The following is a 22438-nucleotide window of genomic DNA, read 5'->3' on the forward strand; positions in this document are numbered from 1 at the left end:
GTAACCTCATTTCACTCTTGGTGGTACAGGAGACACAGGTATCTTCCCAAAGCTTGACCAGTACATAGGGGGGGAAAAACTGAAGCTACTGAAACATGCAGCAACATAGAATAGAGTTTTCATTGCATTTCGCCAGTTGGAAATTTTCTTCAGAATATACTGGGAAGATAGTTATTTCTTTGACTCTGCCTCCCTGGGTCGAAGGTAGCTACTTGTATCCCTAATCGTCTTGCCCATAGTCTATATATCTATTTCCAGACGCCTTAATCCCATGTGGGGTGGCCACAAACAAATCGCCTCCATGTCACCCTGTCCCCTACCATTTCACTGCCCTGTTCCCATCTGACACCCCCTCTTTCATATACCTCTCCACTCCATCCCTCCATCTCATCCTTAGCCTCTCCCTCCCTCTCCCTCCCCCCCACCTCACTCACATACTCTCTTCTCATCAGTCTCTTGCTCCCCATCCTCTCCACATGGTCAAACCACCTCAATGCCTATCATATCCACATAGTACCCTTGAATAATTGTATCAGTGTTGTGACCAGAGTAAACAAGTGTGTCGTATTGATGCAGTTGATTGTGATGGATACTGTATATGTAAAGAGTATATTTTTAGTAGGTTATAAAAAGCATAAGTCAGTGCAGATTAGATAAAGAGATAGGAAGGTTGGGTCATGTGGTTACTGGGCAGTAGGGTTAATATGATGATGATGATAATGATAATAATGATGATGATAAATTTAGTTAAGGTTGTTGGTTAGATATGGTGAGATTTACTATTTTCATTTTTTTCATTTTTTTTTTTTTTTCACCAACCATTAATTTAGCTTATGGGATGCTTTTTTGACCTGGCATGGTGAGATTTAGTCTTTGGTGACCCCATCACTGTCAGAAGCCTGTTCAATATATTTGTCTATCTGTCTATGTGTTTTATATATATATATATATATTTATCATGGGATTAAAAGGATTACACTGAATACAAATGTGTGAATGTAGCAGGCATTAGCTAAAAGAGACAGTAACATATTGAAGAGATTGCTGCATTAAACGAGGATAGGTGGGATTGGGTTTGTTATGGTTGTATGAGATTAACAAAAGCAAGGATAGGTAAGGTAAGGTATGTTTAGTCATATATAAGATTACCGTATTAATCAAGGATAGAGATGGGTGGGTTTGTTTTGGTTGTATGTGAGGTTACGAAAAGCAAGGATAAATAAGATCAGGTATGTGTAGTTGTAAGATTGCCATATTAATCAGAGATAGGGAAGGTTTGGTTTGGTGTGGTTGTATGTAAGATTACCAAAAGCAAGGATAGGCAAGGTTATGTGTGTTTTTTAAGGTTAGGTATGTTTTTGTTGTATGGTGAAGCTGAAGTGTGGTTGTAAACACTAAAAACTTGTGCTGTCACTTACAGGATGGAGTTGACCTGATGGACGAGGAAGTGTTAAGGTTCTACACGAGACAGTGGGAGGAGTACCAGTTCTCTAGCAAGGTGAGACATTATCCTCTAAGCCCATTCACTGTACAAGTTCTCTCTCTACATGATGGTTGTTCAGTGGGAGCAGTGTGATACTCTACTAGAAGGGTAGTACTGAAACACAACCACTAAGTTTTCAGTTGTGTGCATGCATGGTAATTTGCCATAGTTATTCTTGAGTGGTGTGTATGTTTCTATCAGTTAATCTTTAGTGCTGAATTTATCCCTCACTCTTGGCATATCAGATCATTGCACAGTTGTCTCAGTTTTTCATCATCATTCACATCTCACCTCATGAAAAGCAGCTTGGGTCCAGTATTATCAATATTGTGCGATTGAAAGGATGCTGGATATAGTTAGCTGTGTACATTCATTCCAATAACACCTAATCCCATTCCAAGAAATATTATGGCATGAATATTGTAAATCATTTCTTTTTGGTTTAGAGAAAGTAAGAGTCATTTCTGAATATGAAAGAAAATAATCAGAATAGTTTTTTAGAATGATATGCAGTTGATCGGTGTTTTAAAAGATATTATTAGAGACCTGCTGCAGCTGTATGTCCTCTGTTTAAATAATGATCTTTTACACCCCATCCTCTTCCCCGCCAGGTGTTGAATGGTGTGTGTGCGTACCTAAACCGGCACTGGGTGAAGAGGGAGTGTGATGAGGGACACAAGGGCATCTATGAAATATACCAGCTGGCTCTCGTCACCTGGCGCGACCACCTCTTCCAGCCACTCAACAAACAGGTCACCCTTTGTGTGTGTGTGTGTGTGTGTGTGTGTGTGTGTGTGTGTGTGCATGCATGCATTTGTTTGTTTGTTTTATCCAATCAAATCGGGTCCACACTTGCCCTACATGATATGATATAATGTAGGTCAACAAACTTAGCAATAGTCAGCCTAGTTCAATCCAGGGTAACATACAATTCCATAATATAACATATCTGTATGCTATGCTCTGTCAAAAATTGTCATTTCTGTGTCTTGAATGGAGAGCTGTATAAATAGGGTACCGTATGATGCCAGTCACGGGGAAGTGCTGTGACAGAATGTACAGCTGCAGCCGTATTAATTTTTCTGCCATTGAGTAGTTTGAAATAGGCCACAAAAAGATGAAAGTCTAGGCCAAGTTAAGGTGAAAGAACTACTGTACTGTTGCTTTATAATTTATCCCTAACATTTAACCAGAAAGGCCTGTATTATAATTATGGTTATTATTAGTGTTGTTGTTATTATTATTATTATTATTACTATAATTATTATTATAGCATTGTTATATATGTATTTAGTAGTAGTTGTTATTTATTTTTTATTAGCTGCCTGTAGCACCCTAACACTGGTCCTCCCAACAGGTAACCAATGCGGTGCTGAAGCTGATTGAGCGAGAGAGGAACGGCGAGACCATCAACACGAGGCTGGTGTCGGGTGTCATGAACTGCTATGTGGAACTGGGTAAGGCCACATGGCAGGCTGATGGTATACTCCTTTTACTCTAGCTTGGCCTAAATTTGCCATCGTTCACCCTTCAGTGCTTCAGTGCCTAGTTTCAGTAATAGATTAACACAGGAATATGGTGCAGATCATGAAGAATTGCAGTGTAATGCATGTAAAGCCATAGCACTGTCCTTTTCTTCCACTGAGCTACTCGAAATAAGCTGCAAAAGAATGAAATCTGGGCCAAGTTAAGATAGAAAAGGTGTAGCTGTGGGTGTTAGGTGCATACTGTAATTAGAAGTGGGATTTAGCTTGGACTGTATTATATAGTGAGTAATGTAAGTTTATGAGACTGAGGCCAATGTTGGAAAAAGCCTACAGACGTTATATAATATGGAAGAAGAGAGGGGAGCAGTATATTGGTGGGAGGGAAAGAAGAGGAGTGTCAGAGAGAGAGAGAGGGAATGTACTGTAGTGAGAGTTAAGTAGGCAGGAGTTGGTTTTATCATAGCCGTCCTGTAAGAGGGGGTTCTCAGGAGAGAGCAAGGTGTCAGAGATAATGATGATGAATTAGTGAGGGGAAGACCGTGGATGAGGTGGAGGGATGGATTTGAGAGGTATATGAGGGAGGGGGGAGTGAGTTGGGGGGAGGGCAGTCAAATGGCGGGTGACAGTGACTTGGAGGCAATTTGTCTGTGGCCACCCTTTGCGGGATTAGGGTGTCAGGCTATAGATGGATAGATTGTTATATTATGTGTTAGTTGGGGGCGCTCACCATCCACTCACTCGATGTACCGGTAGTGCTGCTCTCGGGTGTCTGCCCTTTCCTTTCCTCCTTCGTTCTTTCTTTCCTTCCTCTTCTGCCTTTCTTTACTTCATTCTTTCCTCCTCCATCACCTATTTAGATGATGATGAATTAATGAGCTGATTTTCGTATTATTTACAGGCCTGAATGAAGATGAACCAAGTGCGCGAGGTCAGAACTTGTCCGTGTACCGAGAGTCCTTTGAGAACACCTTCCTGGAGGACACGGAGCGGTTCTACACTAGGGAGAGCACCGAGTTCCTGCGCAACAACCCTGTCACGGAGTACATGAAGAAGGTGGGTTGAAGCCGGTGAGGTGGAGTCAGGATTCCAAGGGCTTGAATGGTGTGTGAATGAGTGTGTGGCCCATTTCTAGGGGTCTGCTGATTATTAGTTCTCCTGTCATGTTTTTCTCTTTGCTGTCTTTTAATTTGAGTGTCATTAACCCATCATTGTTATATTACTCAGGATTTTTTTAGTTTCTTTTTATTAACTAACTAGAAGGACCCGTTCTTACTAAATACCAAGTAATTTGTGCAGTGGATATAAGCCAGTCAGTAGCCCAAACAATTGCACAGTTCACTTGTATTATCTTTGCCTAGAACTTTTGTTTTTTGGTGTACTTCTACCAGTCACTTGTCCTTCTGTCTGTCCAATTGTAACCATATGCCTTTATCCTGGAAGGGATGGTCACAAACAAGTTGCCTCCTTGTTACTTTTTCCTCTTCCATCAGGCTACCCACACCATCCTAGTTCTATGCCTCTCCACCCAATCCTTAGTGTGGTGTCCCCTCTTCGTATATACTCTCTTATTCAGTCTCTCGTTCTCCATTCTCTCCATATGGCCGAACTATCTCAGAATACTTCAAACTCTTTCCAGAACATACACATCAAAATCACAATTATCATTCAATTCCTAAATTGTCCTGGAGCTCCACCTGCTGATGCTTAGCAATACTTCACCAGGCTGAGACTCGGCTACTGGAGGAACAGCGTCGCGTGCAGGTGTACCTCCATGAGACGACCCTGGAGAAGCTGGGCAAGACGTGCGAGAAGGTGCTGATTGAGAAGCACCTTGAGATATTCCACAACGAGTTCCAGCACCTCCTTAACGACGACAAGAACGAGGACCTGGCCCGCATGTACCAGCTCGTGTCAAGGTACAGCCAGCGAGAGATGTGTCCAGAGAGCTGTAGTCCATTGTAGATTAGAATTAGGGATGATTCACACCTTTCCATACTTTCCCATACTCCCTCACTTGTAACAGTTGTCCATTCTAAATTACAACAGTTATATTCAGACATAATTTACTCTTCTGCACCTACACATACTCAAACCCCATCACTAGTAACTACAGTATACAGTACAGTAGTTCATATTGTTGCCTATGAAGCTGATTTATCTGTTCCTGACTTTACAGTACCAGTTGTATGGATGAAGTGCCGTAGTGGTATTTTGGAACACAGCCGTGACATACAAAGAGGATTGCCTGTACCGGTACCACTCTTCAGCCTTATCTCAGCCTCCCATACCCATGCAGGCTACTAGATGGGCTGAGAGGTTGGCACATTATTAGTGCTACTCATCATCAACACATTGCCACTATATCGCGAACATATCACCAGTGTATCACCAACACATTCTCAGTATATCACAAAGACATCAGTATATCACCAACACATCACCAATATATCACTAAGACATTACCAGCTTATCACCAATATAAAATACCAGCACATCACCCTACTCTGACTCTTCCCTTCCCCCTCATGCAGGATACCAGATGGGCTGAGGGAGCTGCGCACGTTACTTGAGCAGCACATAACCAACCAAGGCCTGGCCGCCATCGACCGCTGCGGCGACTCAGCTGTTAATGTGAGTCAAACAATTTTATTTATTTGGTTTTAATTTTATTATTATTATTATTATTATTATTATTATTATTATTATTATTATTATTTGTTTTTTACTTAATCATGTAATGCCACCACGTAACTTGATACATTTTTTTTTCCTTAATGTTTTAGACTACATGCCCACCTCACTCAACCTGCCAAATGACAGGTGTACTTATTTATTACATGTTATATATTATCTCACGAACAGGACCCCAAAGTGTACGTACAGACAATTCTGGAGGTCCACCGCAAGTACAACTCGTTGGTATTGACGGCGTTCAACAATGACACCGGGTTCGTTGCGGCGTTGGACAAGGCGTGCGGCCGCTTCATCAACAACAACAGCGTCACCAAGCACCCCAACTCGTCATCCAAGTCACCCGAGCTGCTGGCCAAGTACTGTGACATCCTCCTCAAAAAGTCATCAAAGAACCCGGAGGAGGCTGAGCTGGAGGATACGCTTAATCAGGTGGGAGAGAGAGAGACTTAGTGAAATGAGATACAGCGAGTGTGTTTGTGTGTATGTAAGTGTGCATTCGTGTACTTGTGTTTGCATCAACGGCATTTTCTCGTTCTTCCTTGAGTTCTGTTTCTGTTCTCTTCTTTAACTGTTCATTAGTCTTAGTTTGTGGTTTGTCTGTTGCAGGTGATGATTGTGTTCAAGTACATCGAGGACAAAGACGTATTCCAGAAGTTCTACAGTAAGATGCTTGCCAAGAGGCTGGTGCAGCACATGTCAGCCAGCGATGATGCCGAGGCCTCCATGATCTCCAAGCTCAAGCAGGCCTGTGGATTTGAGTACACGTCTAAACTCCAACGCATGTTCCAGGTATAAAATTGATTTTTTTCAGAGCAGAAGACTTTTTTTTCTGTCTGTCTGTCTGTCTGTCTGTCTCTCTCTCTCTCTCTCTCTCTCTCTCTCTCTCTCTCTCTCTCTCTCTCTCTCTTTCTCTTTTCCCAAAGGGTTTGTTGACCATTTTATTAGCTATGGAAATATCTTTAAAATTAATACTGTATGTTACTCAGGATGGTTTTTCAAGCCTTGGAGAGTCATAAAAGCAGACATTCAAGTTTTGTTGTCTCGGTAATCCCTCAGAATATGACACATAACCTATGGATTTTCAGACCAGGTCCCTAGCCAGGTGTAAACATACTGAAGGGAGCCCAAGGTGTCTAATTGCATTGCCTTACTAATAGCTTTGATGTGCATTGGGTAATTATTCCCTTTCACTGTCACCTGCAGGACATTGGCGTATCAAAGGACCTTAATGACCAGTTCCGAAAACACCTGGTGAGCAGCAATGAGCCCCTCGACCTGGACTTTGCTATCCAGGTGCTGTCCTCGGGATCATGGCCCTTCCAGCAGTCCCAGACCTTCACACTCCCACACGAGGTACTCCGAGCGCTTATGCAACATTTCATCACCAAAAAATCACTCTTCATTGTTCTCTGCTATCAAGGGTGAAGTAAATTATAGAGAAGTTGCCAAGTAAATTATAGAAACTTAGCTTAGGAAATTCTAGAAAACTTGCCCAAAAAAAAGATGCTATGCTAGTTCTCTGGGTCAGAGTTTTTTGGGTGTTTTTAAAGCTGATTTACTACTTTCTTGCCCCAGATTTCCAGCAACAATTGTGTGGAAAGTATTGATATTTTGGAGCAAATTCCTGACTTTCAAAGAGGAGTGACTGCCTCTGTACTCCCTTCACAGCTTGCATCAGCTAATATGAATGACTGTTGGAGCTGAGTGTAAATGGGTAGTTGTAAGGTAGTTAACATAGAGAGTGTAGCAGCAAGTTTGTGGGAAGCATATTTATACACTCCTTACAACAAGATACAACCAGTCAAATTAAGGAAAATGTGAGCAATTTAGTGGTAATGTGAGAAATGTAGTGGTAATGAATTTGTAACACTTTCCCTGACAGCTGGAGAGGAGTGTGTCGCGGTTCACCACCTTCTACTCCAGCCAACACAGCGGCCGCAAACTGAACTGGCTCTTCCACTTATCCAAGGGCGAGATTGTCACTAACTGCTTCAAAAACAGGCAAGTGTGGAGCTGTTTTAGGAGAGAGGAGTAGGTGGATTAGGACATGAACAGTTGAGTGATATAAGTGTGACAGATTGGAATATGACTTTCTTTTATGCCTCCTCTGTTTATTTGAGGGAGAGATTGTCACAAACCGCCTCAAAATCAGGCAAGTGTGGGGCTGTGAATGGCAGGAGGAACATTTGTGGTGTATGAATGTGACAGAATGGAATGTAACGTAGACTCTTTCAGTACCATGAACACCAGGTATTTTATTTTGCCCCTTCAATGATGATGTGCATTTTATTGTCTTTATTTTATTCTTGACACCATGAGATGATTTTATTTATCTGAAGACCAGAGATCTGTCTTAAGAGAAAATTATCTGGAGATCATAAAGTTCAAAAGGAGAGTATGTCCCAGGATTGAAGAGGTTCGGCTCAAATCAGGTGGTTGTGTTTGTCTGCCGTCCGCCGATCAGTAAGTATGAATGTTAAGTAATGGCGGCTTTCATCCCCTCCCTCAGGTACACCCTACAAGCCTCCACGTTCCAGATGGCTGTCTTATTGCAGTTTAACAATGCTGTCTCGTGGACGGTTGGACACTTACAGGTTAGTAATGGAGAGAGAGAGAGAGTATGTTTCCATGGCTGTGATGCTCGAGTAAGAAAATGGGGAGATTAGACTCATAAGTTGGTGTGGGAGACAGAGCAGTAAGAAGAGACAGGCAAACAGTAGAGAGAGAGAGAGAGAGTACAGTACAGTAATACCTCAACACTGTAGCTGTCTTCCCCAACACTGCCACTGTAAATGAGAATGGCTTGTTGTGAGGGTATGTTCCAGCATGATTTATTACCTTCTCGAATATGAACACATCATATTCAAGGCAACGGATCAGTATCTAAATGCACTTGATGTAACTGACTGTAAGTGTATGTGGTAAAGTTCATATACAGTTAACATTATTCCCGGCCGGTAATGCAGCAACGTGTCATTTGTTGGCCAACCAAGTCCGGGCCGATGATGTGCCAGTGTGTCATTTGTTGGAGCGATTTTTCATGGCTCAAATAGGCTACGTGGCACAGCGATTTGGTGAACACAAACCACAAATTGTCATTTCATTTCATTGGAAACTCAACCCAGGCCTGGGAATGGGGTTGAAAAAGTTACGCAAGGCTGGCCTGGGAAAGTGTTAACGAAAGAAGTGATAGATCGTGCTAGATGCTTGTGAGAACTGTTTCATCCCCAATCCTTCACAGCACATCCTGACTGTTTAGTAATGAACAATGGTGTGTTAACAGAAAATTGTTCCTGTGATAATGAACAGCTTTGTGGTGAAAGTAAGTTAAAAGAGAAATTTTTATGTTTGTAAAATTGAAATGATCATTTTTTTGTCCGTCCACAGGAGATGACGGGGATATCGCAAGACATCCTTACCCAGGTTGTGCAGATCCTGCTCAAGTGCAAGCTGTTGATCTCCGAGGATGAGGATGAGGTCTCCCAGGACTCCCGCGTCAGCCTCTTCCTCAACTATAAGAATAAGAAGCTTAGGGTCAACATTAATGTGCCCATGAAGACTGAGATGAAGGTGAGAGAGAGAGAGTACCAAAGGGAGGAAGAGGAGAGAGAATTGCATTTGGAGAGAGATGGTGAGAAGGGAGAAAGAAGAGAAAGTAGGTTTAAAGTTGAATAGAGACAGATAAGAGGAAAAACTGAGAGAATGAGAAGAGGAGGAAAGAACAGAGGTAAAAGAAAGATGAATACATCCTATAATGATTTACCTCATATTGCCAGCCTAACCTACTATAACCTAAACATTACCTAACCTAACCAAGTCCAGTCCAGCTTTGTGTAATCTAACCTAACTTAACCCAGTCCAGTCAAATCCTGTGTCAACTTACCTACCCAAACCCAGTCTAGTCCAGCCTATACCCTGTTCACATTAACTTGGCCAAATTTGCCTTTCTTCCATCTTGCATCCTGAGCTACCGTATAACATGATACTAACACTAGAATATGGTGGTAATCAAAAAAGTGCTATGGGAAGGATGCAGAGCCATAGCAGTGTCTTTTTTCTGCCACTGAGCTACGTGAAATAAGCCGCCAAAGGACGAAAACCTCTGCCAACTTAAAATGAATGATCTATAGTGTACCTAAACCTAATTCAATCATTTCCAGCCTAGTGTAGTCTAACCTAATCTCATGCCTTATACAGATTGAGCAGGAGCTGACTCACAAGCACATAGAGGAGGACCGTAAGCTGTTGATCCAGGCGGCCATTGTGCGGATCATGAAGATGCGCAAGGTGTGCAAACATCAGCAGCTGCTCATGGAAGTGCTCAACCAGCTCACTCCACGCTTCAAGCCTCGCGTCCCAACCATTAAGGTACAGTACGGTTGAGCACAGTAGTTTCTCACCAAAATAATTCATGTATATATACTGTAGGCACTGTTCACTGTATTACATGTCAGGACCAGCTTGCCTAGCCTCGGGTTCCTACTCTCCTCGTGGGGCAACATAGGATTGGATAATGGATGGATATATACTGTAAGGCCTTGTCTCTCAGGGGTTACATTGCATGGACACCCACGAGAAATGAACGGCCACGAAGTAATGAAACGTGTAAGGCAGGACTTTCAGAGCAATAATTGAACTGTGTAATGGCCTACCATATTAGTGTCCCAAAGCATCACCAGACATTAGAATCTTCAAGCTTGAGGTGTATTTTGTGATGGGTTACTCACCTACTGAAGAATGGAGCTGGCAAAGTCAAGCACCACGAAAGACAAGGGATTACCGTACTGGACTGTCATTCCATATTGTTTGCCAGTTTTACAGTATCAGTTGTAGAGAAAAAAGTATACGATTTTTAACCTCTCTGACCTACAACAGAGTGTTAATATTTAGTGATTGATCCATTCATGCTGAACTATCCTGTATTCTGTACCTGACCCACACCTTCTCATACTATCCCCCTTTCCTTACAGAGGTGCATTGATATCCTAATTGAAAAGGAGTACCTGGAGAGAATAGATGGACAGAAGGACACGTACAGTTACTTAGCATAAATAAATTACCCAATGTATAGAAAACGTATCCAAGCAGCGGGGGTGCCGAAGCAAAATTGAACACGAGGAGGAAGTGACATTGACGTGAGGATGGCAGTGGCGGTGGTGTCAGAGGAAGAGGTGGAAATGCGTCAGGATCGGAGAGGAAGAGGTGGAAATGCATCAAGATTGGAGAGGAAGAAGTGGAAATGCATCAAGATCGGAGAGGAAGAGGCTGGAAATATATCAAGGAAAATATACCAAACTGGGATGAACTGCCTAGCTGGTCTATGTGCAGGCTAGTTTTGTTGTCTGTTATGTGTGTGGATGTGGTGAGCGGGTCTTCTTGGTCTGATGATCCATTTGTATTTGCTCTCTTGCTATCCGGGTGATTTTATTCGGCTTAGAAACTTCCTCTTGTACTGAAAGGGTTAATGAAGGCTAGATCTAACCCATCTAGTTAAAAAAAAAGGAATCTAAGCTGAACAGGATCATACGGCGAGACTAAATATACAAGAGATGTCCTTAGGCTGAATAAGGGAGGATTTGCCCATAGAGTTGGTCTGCAGTTGTAATATTTTTTTTAGCATTTTCAAACCAATGATGATTTCCTTTTTCAGTTATTCTTGCTGTTCTCAGACTCAGCTTAGGAAGAACCTCTAACTTTATAGGGGTTAATGAAAGATGTATTTGATCACTCCAACTCAGAAAGTCTATCCTGATGGGAATATAATTTGATGGTGGTAGCAAGAATGAAGTGAGAAAAAATGCATCATTGGAGTGAAGGGGATAAGGAAGAGCTGGGTTAGATTTGTATTATATTGCCACGCCTCAAGAGCTCGTCAAGTACCGGGAGGATCAGAAAGTGTCTGGTGTGTTTGCTCATGGTGAATTAAATGGGCCCGCCTCATAGCCTGACTTTGTGGGACGCGAGGGCTTAGGAAATATTTAATCTTCAAAGTAGGGTATGTAATTTTTTTTTGTGATGTTTTTTGGGAGGTGCATCTTTTCCAGTGTGTTGTATCTGGGGACCTCTTAGCGCCTCTCTCTCTCTCTCTCTCAGTGTTTCAGTCCATCCCATCATGACAATGGCAAGTCGGCATCTGTGTTTCAGCAAATGTGCGGCTTTGTTTACATTTAGGCGGCCTCCATGCTGCCCGTGAGGCGGTAGGGGACGAGGCCTGTAAGAGTCTCACTACAGTACAGTAAGTCCTCGTCATCAGATTTTTTTAAAGTCCATTGTAAATACAGAAAAAAAAAGTGTTAAAGTTCCATTGTTACTTGTGCGGCTGGATAAAGTTTTGTTGAAAGAACTTGGCAAATAATAATCTCTGCATGTTAACCAGTACTGTATCTATGAAGTTATATAATGTCTGGCCTGCCCACTGATTTTTTGAAGGACCCCTGTGTATAGTACCAGCTGTATTTAAAAAGTTGTGATAATCTGAAGCTCTCGTATGACTCGTAACGAGGACTGGCTGTATTGACGTACGGTGTAGATGAAGGTTAATGCTGGCGGCCACGTACCACAGTGCCGTCAGCGGTGATAAATATATACCAGAGGGCAGCCATTGTGCTCCCTCACCCCGCTTTACTGAAGTTCCCTGGGAGGCTTCACATGGCAATTATAGGGTAAAAAAATATAGGGAAAGTAACCTACCAAGTTATCTACCGTCTGTCTCATGATTTTTCCTCCCAACATCAAAACATTTACAGCGATACCCCTTTATTACCTCCCCACTTGGGCTGTAACTCGGTGAAAATGGTCCAGCTGTAATATTGGAACTGTGTTATTTGGTGAAACATTATATTGCTGTCTATGATGGCTAGCGCTGCATTTCCTAATTTCCCTTTATATAACCCTTCAACTGGTGTGATTTACCCATGTATACACATGAACATATAAATTACAACACAGAAATAGATAAACCTTAGTTTAATACATGATTCTGGAGGAGCCAAGCCTGAAATAATGAGGGGCAGGAGTAATGAAAGACTGGGGTATTAAGAGATTGAAATACTGTACTTCTTTGCTGGAAAATAACACGTTAGGAATGGAGGGGTATTCCTGTATATAAGTCTTTCATCCCCCGAGTGGGACGTTGCATTGCCATCCTCTTAATATGGTTTGTCAGGGTGGCTCCAGTCTTCAGGCATCATATCACACTGCTGCTGCTACTGCTGGGTTGTGGTAGAGATTATCCACTTCAGCATTTTGACAGAGAACAAGATTGAAATGTGGAGAGAAGGAGTATGTGTGAGAGAGGGTTATTAGTGATTGTGCTAGAGAGGCTTGTGTGAGTTGTGAGAGAGGCTTGCATGTGCGCTGTGATATGATAGACTTTGTGTGGATTACAATAGAAGCTTGTGTGTGGGTTTTGATAAAGAGGCTTTAGTTTGAGAGGGCCTGGTGATGAGTCCTGTGAGGGAGGCTAGAATGTGATACAGTGAGGTTTGTGTGTGAGGTGTGATTGAGAGGCATGCGTAGGAGTTGTGATTGGATTGTGTAGAGAGAGGGACTGGGGATGAGTTGTCATAGAGAGGCTTAAAGTGTTTATGTCATGCCAACCCTGAATGGACTATGGGAATGAGTACCAGTTGTATGGAAACTCTTGTGATATTGTGCTGGGTGTTAGTGGTGATGTGGTGTGTGTTAGTCAGAGGTCTGGTGGCTGCCCTGACTGCTGTCTTAGCATGTGTCATCCTTGAAGTTTTGTCTTGCTGTCAACGTGTATGGCAAACTGGGTGTAGAATTCAGGCTTGGCACCTTCTTTGTCGTTGCTGTGGGCTCGTCCAATGACACCACTCACTCCTTCCATCCAGGAATGTGTTCTTTATGTTATTCTTGCTGCTGCCAGACAATAAAAATGTTGAACACTGCAATTAGTCGGTAATATTCAAATCTGGGGCGAGTAGGTCACCAAAAATGTTAAAAATTATTACGATGAACAGTAGATAGTTATGCCATGTTTGAGAGACTGGTGAGGCACAGATAATGTCAAAACTATCATGATTAACATTCAGGACTTACACTATGTTTAGGAGCAAGGTGGGGCACTGAAAATGTGAAGAAATTGTCATGATTAACGCATTGGCCCAGACTAAAAACTTCATACAGTATTTCATGCAAGTTTACGACAGTTTTGTTGAACCCACGAAACTCAGGGCAGCCAAAGAGATTGTGGAGAAAATACCCAGCCTCTCAAGTTTGAAATGTCTCTCCCAAGTTGTACTAAAACTGTCTGGAGGGAGCAAGAATAACTTAAATTAGACGTCACTGTATTGAAGGGATTACATTCTGTCCTCCTACATGTTCCAGATGCTGTATGTCTTGTATCCCAGCCCACCAGCCTCTCCACACACATTGGTACACGTGAATGCATTTACAGTACAGTATATATATCACAGTCCCACCATTATGTACTGTACTCTCGCCAGTAGTACATTTTATCGTATGCCATGTACACTATACATACAAGACACTCCATGGATGTACATTTTTTGAGTACAGAGAAGTAGTGTGCAGTATATTACAGTCCCATCATAATGTACTCTTCGGACACTTCAGTTTTGTCATACAGCATCTGTGTTATTTATACAGTACAGTCAGAGGTACATTTTTGAGTACAGAGAAATAGTACAGCATATTACAGTCCCGCCACTATGTACTCTCGCCAATAGTGAATTTTATGAATGCCATCTACACTATATATACAGTACACGTATAAATTTTTGAATACAGATAAATATGCAGCATAGTAAGCTCATAATGTACTCTCTATCCACTAGCAGACTCTTCATGCCATGTACACTATATAAACAGTACACCCAGATGTGCATTTTCAAGTACAGTACACAGAAGCAGTACATTATATATTACAGTCCTGGTCTCATACTCTCACTCGCCTTCAGTGAATTTTCTCCTCTGTCATCCACACAGTATTTACAGAACACTAATATAGGAATTTCTAAGTGCAGAGAAACCACTCGTACCAGATACAAAAGACACTTAAGGAAGAAAAACACATGTACGTTAGAATAAAACACAGATCAAGGGCAGAAAAAGCTCCTGCCATACACCAAACACACATCACAGCATACATGAAAACACACACACACACACACACACACACACACACACACACACACACACACACACACACACACACACACACCACAAAACACACGGACACACATCACCCCTCAAAACACACACACGCAAGATACATGCCTTCAAAGACCCCCCAGACACACACCCACATGCAATCAAACAGGACCGCAATCCTAGTGTATAAAGTGTAAGCTGCTCCTGCTGTGATCTGCTCATTAAGTCTGCCAGGTGGGTCATGCCTCGTAGAAAAGCCGGAGGGATCGTCAGGCTCGCTCCCCAGTGCGCGTCGGCCGGTCCGGAGAGGCCACGAGCACATGTGAAATAAGAATAATAATAAAAATCGTATATACTTCCTCTGGCTTCTTTGATCCGTACTGTATTGGGCCTTAAAGGTAGATGGTAATGTACATATATATAGCAGAATATTTCAATACTGTGTACCATGATATTGAAATGTGCAAAAGGTAAACTTAATCAAATAGAAAGTGTAGGATTCTCTCTCTCTCTCCCTCCCAGTCTCTCTCTCTCTCTTTCTCTCTCCTTTTTTGGTTCCAGGAATGGTACTTAGTTGTTCAAAAAATTATATATAGTTTGTTGTGTGTCCACCGTTTAAGGGAAGTTGCGTTTGAGAGGCAACAATTCCTAGCCGAGCCTCTGTGGGCGGTGTTAATTCTTTGGCTGTGTACTAGGTGGCATTGGAGACTACTTAACACCTTTTCCTTAGTGATTTGTTTTGATAGTAACCCCTGAATGTTTCTTTTTATGCTGTTTATATAATTTTAATATTTTATGGAGAGAGTTTGAACCTATAACACTCTCTTCTAAGGCACACTCTTCACTCACAATAATATCATCATTAGATCAGTAACATACATAAGGACATCGAGAAGTAATTTGCAGAATAAGTAGCCAAGGAAGTGGTGTTGAGTCTCCAAAACCAAATAGATACAACCCATCATCTCAGATCAATTTGTCTCAGAGTTTAAACCTTGGTTGTTAATCTGACTTAAATACACGTGTACTGTATTCCACGTACTGAGCATTTTTGTCTGTGTTAAGTTACGTTTTTAAGTGTCTTAGATCATATACAGGGTCCACACATTAGGTCATCCTGGGAGAAGTAGCAGTGAAGGGAGGCGATCAATGTAGTGAACTTTCCTTTGGGACAGACTTGAATGCATCACCTCCATTCACATCATCATCATCATCATTTTCATCACCACCACCTCCTCTGCTGTCTTTCTCTGCATTAACCCCCAAGACTATAGCATCCAGGCTTTTTTTCCTTAGTTATTTCACTTGAGATGGAGAGGAAGCCTTCATGTGGTAGGACTAGTATAACCAGGTGGCTCAACTGCCTGGCTATAACATCCCTCAACTACCTCCCCATCTCCCAAAAGGAGGATGGTGAATTGCAGGATGAGGAGAACTTCAGACCTCAGTCCACTTTTCACATTTCATATGAACCCTGGGCTACAACTACTGTACCACCACCACCACTACTACTATTAGTACTACTACTACTTCTACTACTACCACTACCACTACTACTGCTACTACTACTGCTGCTACCACTACCACTACCACTACGTCCAGTGCGATGATGCTTTTTGTAAGTTACTCCAGTTTCCTCCAGTTGATTTTACTGTTGTGATATTCTTTGAACTGGAGGTGTTAGATCTAGTTTAAATCAACTCTTCCATACGAGTTGAGTGATACCGTTGCCTCTACACATCCTAGGCTTCTAAGCAAGGACTGTTGGCAATTCTTTTACTTTCCATCACTCTTCATTTTCTATTGTCTTAACCAGTGTACTGTTCCACACATCTTATTCATCACATACAGTACTGTCTTGTTCCACCATTATCCATCGTCTTCTTTTCATACCAGCCTCAGATTCATTATTGGAACCTGACTCCACTTTTCCCACATCACAGACCAATGCCCAGATTCAGGTTTACCCAGAAGGCTTATTAAGCACCATATACCTGTACTGTAACTGTATATGCAGTATAAACTATAATACATCCAGGTTTTGCCCAAGATTTCCATTGTTATTAATGATTATTTTGTGACATGGTGCTGGAGAGGGATGCTTTCACAGTGGCAGCAGTTGTTTACTAGACAGTACTAGAGGCTGGTTCTACATGTCCCTCAACTGCTTCCCTATCCCCCAAAAGGATGATTGGCCGCAGGAGAACAACTTCAGCTGACAGTCCACTGGATTCATGTCCAGATGAGCCTGTGGTCACAAATAACATATTTGTTAAGTCCTTGGCTATAAGATATTTTCCCACCATCATTGTCTTTCAAGAAAAATATTTTAAGTGGCAAATGCTGCATTAGAATATTAGGACAGGCTGATACTGTGCTTGTTGATAATTGCTGTATTGCAGAATGTTAGACCTGGATAGTGTTCGGCAGTAGCAGAATTTTAAGTCCTGCAGTTCACAGAGCCTGGGAAGCAGATTTAGCAGGTAAAAGGATTTGTACTGTGATACTGAGACACCTCACCCCACGTGTTGTGCCAATGGAGGGCTGACTGTACTATACAACTGAGCCACGTGAGTCAGCCCGTTGAACCCAGAGATGTATTTTTCATTTTGTTTTTGCCCTCTCTTGATGATATTATTCAGCTTGAAGTGGTGGAGTTATATATAAGCCCAACAAACCCCTGCTTATTTTTGCCTTTTTAAAATGGAGGAGTTTGATATAAATTTAATAAACTTCAAAATTGATGCTGTATAAACTCAACAGACCCCTTCCATATGACAGGAAATTCCCAAGTTGAGTCAGATCAGTAAATGAAAAAGAGCATAACTTGGATTGAAGAGGTTATCATCCATAGTGGCATCCCTAGGTAACGGTATTGTGTCGTTCATCCTCCGCATTTCACCTTACTCCGTATCCTCAGTATTTTACCCCAGTCCACATTCATCACTCACACAACCTCAAGAGCATAAGGTAACGTTTGTCATTAAACCAGTCCAGACTCCATAGATGTGGGGATGTCTGTCAAGTGTTTTCATCTTACTGAACCGGTCCTCTCACAGCATGATTACTGTCCATCCTTGGCATCTCATCTCGCCAAACCATCATTCACTCAACCTTTAGTATAACATCCTTTATCAAGCCCATTCACACTGACTTCTTCACTGTGGTGACATCTGACTTTGCTACATCCTTCATGTTACTGTACCAGACACTTTTAATCAGCTTGAGAGAGATGCTGAGAGGAGGATTATAGACTGCAAGAGGAGTACAAAGGAAAGCAAACTGAAATAGACACATTGATAATTTTCAGGCTGTTTGTTATAGGGTAGATTATAACAACCATAACTGTAATTTAAAGACAGGAATAGAAAACCAGGGCCACACCAACACCACCACCACCACCACCACCATCAGAGAGTAAGAACTAAAAAGACTTCTCTGGGCTGATTGACTTAACCATTTCAAAATACAACGTTATATCTTTGTTGAATGAAATTGTCTGGATGTAGCAAGGAAATAATACAAAAAGCATCATGGTGTCGAAGGGGTTAAGTGGTTCATGTTTAAAGCTTCCTTCATCAAATCCGAATGCCGATAACCGATAAAGTTTAATTTTGACTGGTTAATTAAAGCAAGTCTAATATATCGTCTGTGTACTGAAGCATTTTGTAATGGTATGATAAGTTCTATGTATATTTTGATTGTTATGAGCCGTTTGACTATAGTTCGTCTACTTTACTTGGCATTTTTTTTCTCTCCCCCCCCCCTCTTGTTACAGCTTGTTTCATGTAGCACAGTGGCAGAATAAGACAATACCATGGCTCTAAGTCCACTCCGTAACACATCTTGATTACTAGCATTATGTTTATGGCAGTAATTTCTTGTTGCAGTTCATTGGCAGAATATTACAATGCCATTACATCCTTTCCATAGCACATCATTACTAGCATCCTAATAATCTACGGTTAGTCTCACATTACGATATGCAGTACAGTGGGTGTACATCTTTTCCATAGCATATCTTCAGTACAAATTGTATTCTCTTGTATTAGTACTGCACTATGGCTCTACATCTTTCCTTGGCACTTTTTTGTTGGTATCACGTATTCTTGGGTTAATCCTTTGTTTCAGTGAAGCATTCAAGATGGAGAGATAGCAGTTTTAGGCAGAGTTAAAATGGCCAGAGCATAGTAGGTTTTGTAGTGAAGGTTTACTTAGTGACACTGTAATTGAAGTTCCTCAGTTTTGCCACATTTACAGAGTTCAAGGATGTAGGCTAAGTTTGTTATTTTTTAGTTAATTAATGTGCTTTGTTTTCCTTAACCCCCTTCACTCGGTGACTTATATTTTATTCTTGCTGCCGCTAGATTATATTAACTTAAGACAGACCTCTTGTAGTGAAGCGTAGTACTTCAAGTAGTTGTAGCCCCAGGTTCATCTGAATGTGAACCCAGTGAACTGTCAGCTGAAGTTTACCATCCTGCAGTTGACCAGTCTCCTTTTAGGGGGTAGGGAGGGAGCTGAGGGACATTTATCAGGGTAGTGGAGCTATCTGGTTATATTGGTGCCACTATGTGAGGGAGGGGGGAGTGAGTTGGGGGGGGAGGGCAGTCAAATAGTGGGTGACAGACCAACTTGGAGGCATTTGACTGTGGCTGCCCTTTGTGGGATTAGGGTGTTGGGCTATAGATAGATAGACTATGTGAAGGCCTCCCTCTCCAGCACTGGTGAAGGGGATTATGAAGGCTATAAACAGTTCCATCAACACTGAACAAAATGATCTGTTGGCAGTAGTAGACCATAAAATATATCCTCAATGTGAAGAGGGTGTCTGATGTTTATGCTATGCATCCAGACTCCCACAGTTTAAAAGAGAGATTCCCACTCTTTAAAAGGGGGACAAAATCCAACTGACCACTGATTTCCAAAATAATGCAGCACTGTCAGGAAGATGTTTAAGTTTCTGGCAGCAGTACCAGAGTGTTTTGTTTTAATTTAACCCCACAGCTAATGAAGGCTATATCCAACCCCTCCCATTCAAGATGTTTGTGCTGTTTTTATTCCTGTTTTGATCCTCTTCCTTCCTTCTTTATTCCCCCATCAGGTGTCTTGGGGTCCAGGGCTATGCTGCTCAGTCCAAAGCTGAATAAAATCATCCGAAGGTCGCAAGAATATAATTTAAACTGTGTTCATGGGAGTGAAGTGTTTGAAGGAAATTTACAGTCTTTCTTGTGTCCAGTTCTATTGCTTTTCATGTACAGCAGGTAACTCATATAATAACAGTTTTCATTTTTAATTCAGTATTCTTTTTACTTGTTCATCCTGAGCTTATTAATTGGAGTCTTTTGTTCTTGCTACCACAGGGCAATTTTGTTCAGCTTATGGGAGTGTGGTGCAGTGAAGAAGTGCTGTACTGTATGAACATCAGTTAGACATTTTAATTCCAGAAAGAGTGACCATGAACAAACCTCCAAATCACTCTTTCCTCCACCCTCAGGCTGTCCTCCTCCAACTCCTACCACTCCATATCTAACCTCTCCAGTTCGAAGAGTCTATCCTAAGCTCAGTAAAATTGTTTGGTGGTAGCAAAAATAAAATAAAATACTGTAATTACGTTTCCCAGCCGAAGGGGTGAAGTTGGTGCGTGACACTTGCGTCTCCACCTGACCCCAGCGTGCCAGCCGCTCTAGTGACACCTGTAGTCGGGTTGTGGACCACTAGGGAGAGCCAAGTTGCTGTTTGGGATGCAGAATTGTCTTGTGCAGTTTGCAACCATTTCCACTCCAGTGCTCAGTCCTCGTATTCTCTTCCAGTCCATGTGGTCATTCCTCCTAACCCCTATCAGTCCAAGTGCTCATTCCTCTTAAGCCCTTCAATCCATGTGCTCTTTCCTCTTAACCCCTTCCAGTCTGTGTGCACAGTCCTCTTAACCCTTTCCAATCCTAATGCTCATTCCTCTTATTCTCTTCAGTCTGTGTGCTAATTCCCATGGTAAATAAAATCATCTGGGGGTCAGGCTTATACAGTACAAGCAATAGACAAGCCATCAGTTAGGGGATTGAAGAGCACTTGTTTCTGTCCATTTCAGTTTGAGAGTTTATTTCAGAAATACGTAAAAGATGATCCTAATAATACAAATAGCTTATGGTGGGGATTTTAATACCACTCCTAGATAGAGTACAGAGTGGCGCATATATAACACTCCACTTTTCCGATGGATGATATCTTGTGTGTTGTGGGGGTGGCTTGGTCAGTGTTATCAGTATCTACCCTGCATCATTTATTCATTTCCTACTATCACTGCTACACCCACGCCCACACTAGCCAACCAAGCAATTCCCACAAGATAACAACATGTGAGCAAGTAGACATAATTTAGACACCTAAGAACTGAATGAGAGTTTTGAGTGGAGTGCTATTTATGGAACACCCTGTCTATTAAGGAGGACACCAGCAGGATTAAGGGTGATAGGCTAGACATGATGTGGTGTGTGTGTGGCACGCCAAAACCCGAGTGCAGTTGTCCCTGGCGTGGCTTCCTGTCTCCCTGGAGGCTTTCCCGTGTTATCTTCCCAATGAAATATTTCCCGTGTGTCTGTCCGTCGCATCACTTGACCATTATATACATACCAGGGAACAAGGGTACTGAGAAAACTTGAGCCGTAATGATATTCTCTTCGGTTAAGGTCCCCAACACCTCTTCCTTGCCAGTTTAATTCTGCATTTCAGAGTATGTGATGTTAACTTCTTCAGCTTGGTGACATTTAATTTTTTATTGCAAGCTCGAGACTAATTTATTCTGCTTTTTTGGGGGGGAGGATAGGCGTAGCCTTAACATAACCCCTCACTACAGATCCTAAGCAGACTAAAATCTTTTGGAGACCAAGATTTTTTTTTTTTTTAAATCTGCTGACTGCTGACTTTAAAGTGACATGAATAATAATGTGAGAGCAGTATGTAAAATAAACTGACAAGGAAGATGTGTTAAGACAGCCTTCTAAACCAATGAGAATGCTGCTTACTGATTATATGTGGCCAGGATCACTAAACCAAAGACAGCATTTTAGTTTAGAATGCTGTGTCACAATACCTGAGTCAGGGCATCTACACCATGGCATGTTGTTGAGATATCTGTACTACTGAATCCTAAATACCAGTATGACAGTGTGATGTTTCCCTTGATGCTGGGGATATACTTTTTCATTTATTCTTGCTGCTGCCTGATTTTATTCATCTTGGGAGAGACTTCTTGTATTGAAAGTTAAGGCTGTATCTGATCCCTGGAGAAATCAGGATAAGACACTGGAAATGGCAAGAATAAAAGTGGACATCCCTTGGTTGAATGGGTTAAAAGGTACTCTTCCACACAGCTCAGGTCAACCATGCCCATCGATATGAGAATGCTTTTATAAATACAGTACCGTTCTATGCCTGTATGCTGAGAGGTCTTTGGAATTTGGTGATCTTGGTGTTTGACCCTAGTTTTCTCGGTAACCTTAGGCCCTGGCCATGTTGAAGCCACGAGAGTGAGATTAAGTGTAAATAAGAATCTTAGCCAAGGTTGACATCTATTTTTCGTTACCTCCTGTGTAGGTGTAATTATCGTAAACTGCAGATGTTTTGAGGTGCATCACGAGAG

General features: G+C 41.9%; 1 protein-coding gene across 1 annotated transcript in view; it reads left to right on the plus strand.

Moving 5' to 3' along the window:
* The window catches only part of Cul1 (cullin 1), a 22083-nt gene extending 6789 nt beyond the window's left edge, over nucleotides 1-15294 (plus strand). The window contains exons 5-18 of the mRNA XM_080274156.1: nucleotides 1421-1498; nucleotides 2095-2235; nucleotides 2841-2940; nucleotides 3869-4023; nucleotides 4693-4886; nucleotides 5502-5601; nucleotides 5833-6093; nucleotides 6271-6453; nucleotides 6868-7017; nucleotides 7547-7665; nucleotides 8174-8258; nucleotides 9052-9234; nucleotides 9862-10032; nucleotides 10635-15294. Coding sequence (XP_080130282.1) covers nucleotides 1421-1498; nucleotides 2095-2235; nucleotides 2841-2940; nucleotides 3869-4023; nucleotides 4693-4886; nucleotides 5502-5601; nucleotides 5833-6093; nucleotides 6271-6453; nucleotides 6868-7017; nucleotides 7547-7665; nucleotides 8174-8258; nucleotides 9052-9234; nucleotides 9862-10032; nucleotides 10635-10715 — 2001 coding nt within the window. The 3' untranslated portion in view covers nucleotides 10716-15294. The remainder of the gene's footprint in view (nucleotides 1-1420; nucleotides 1499-2094; nucleotides 2236-2840; nucleotides 2941-3868; nucleotides 4024-4692; nucleotides 4887-5501; nucleotides 5602-5832; nucleotides 6094-6270; nucleotides 6454-6867; nucleotides 7018-7546; nucleotides 7666-8173; nucleotides 8259-9051; nucleotides 9235-9861; nucleotides 10033-10634) is intronic.
* The last annotated feature ends 7144 nt before the right edge of the window (nucleotides 15295-22438 follow it).

Source organism: Coenobita brevimanus, chromosome 57, assembly GCF_032717465.1.
Source record: "Coenobita brevimanus isolate Jiangsu-jjx chromosome 57, ASM3271746v2, whole genome shotgun sequence".
Taxonomy (NCBI): domain Eukaryota; kingdom Metazoa; phylum Arthropoda; class Malacostraca; order Decapoda; family Coenobitidae; genus Coenobita; species Coenobita brevimanus.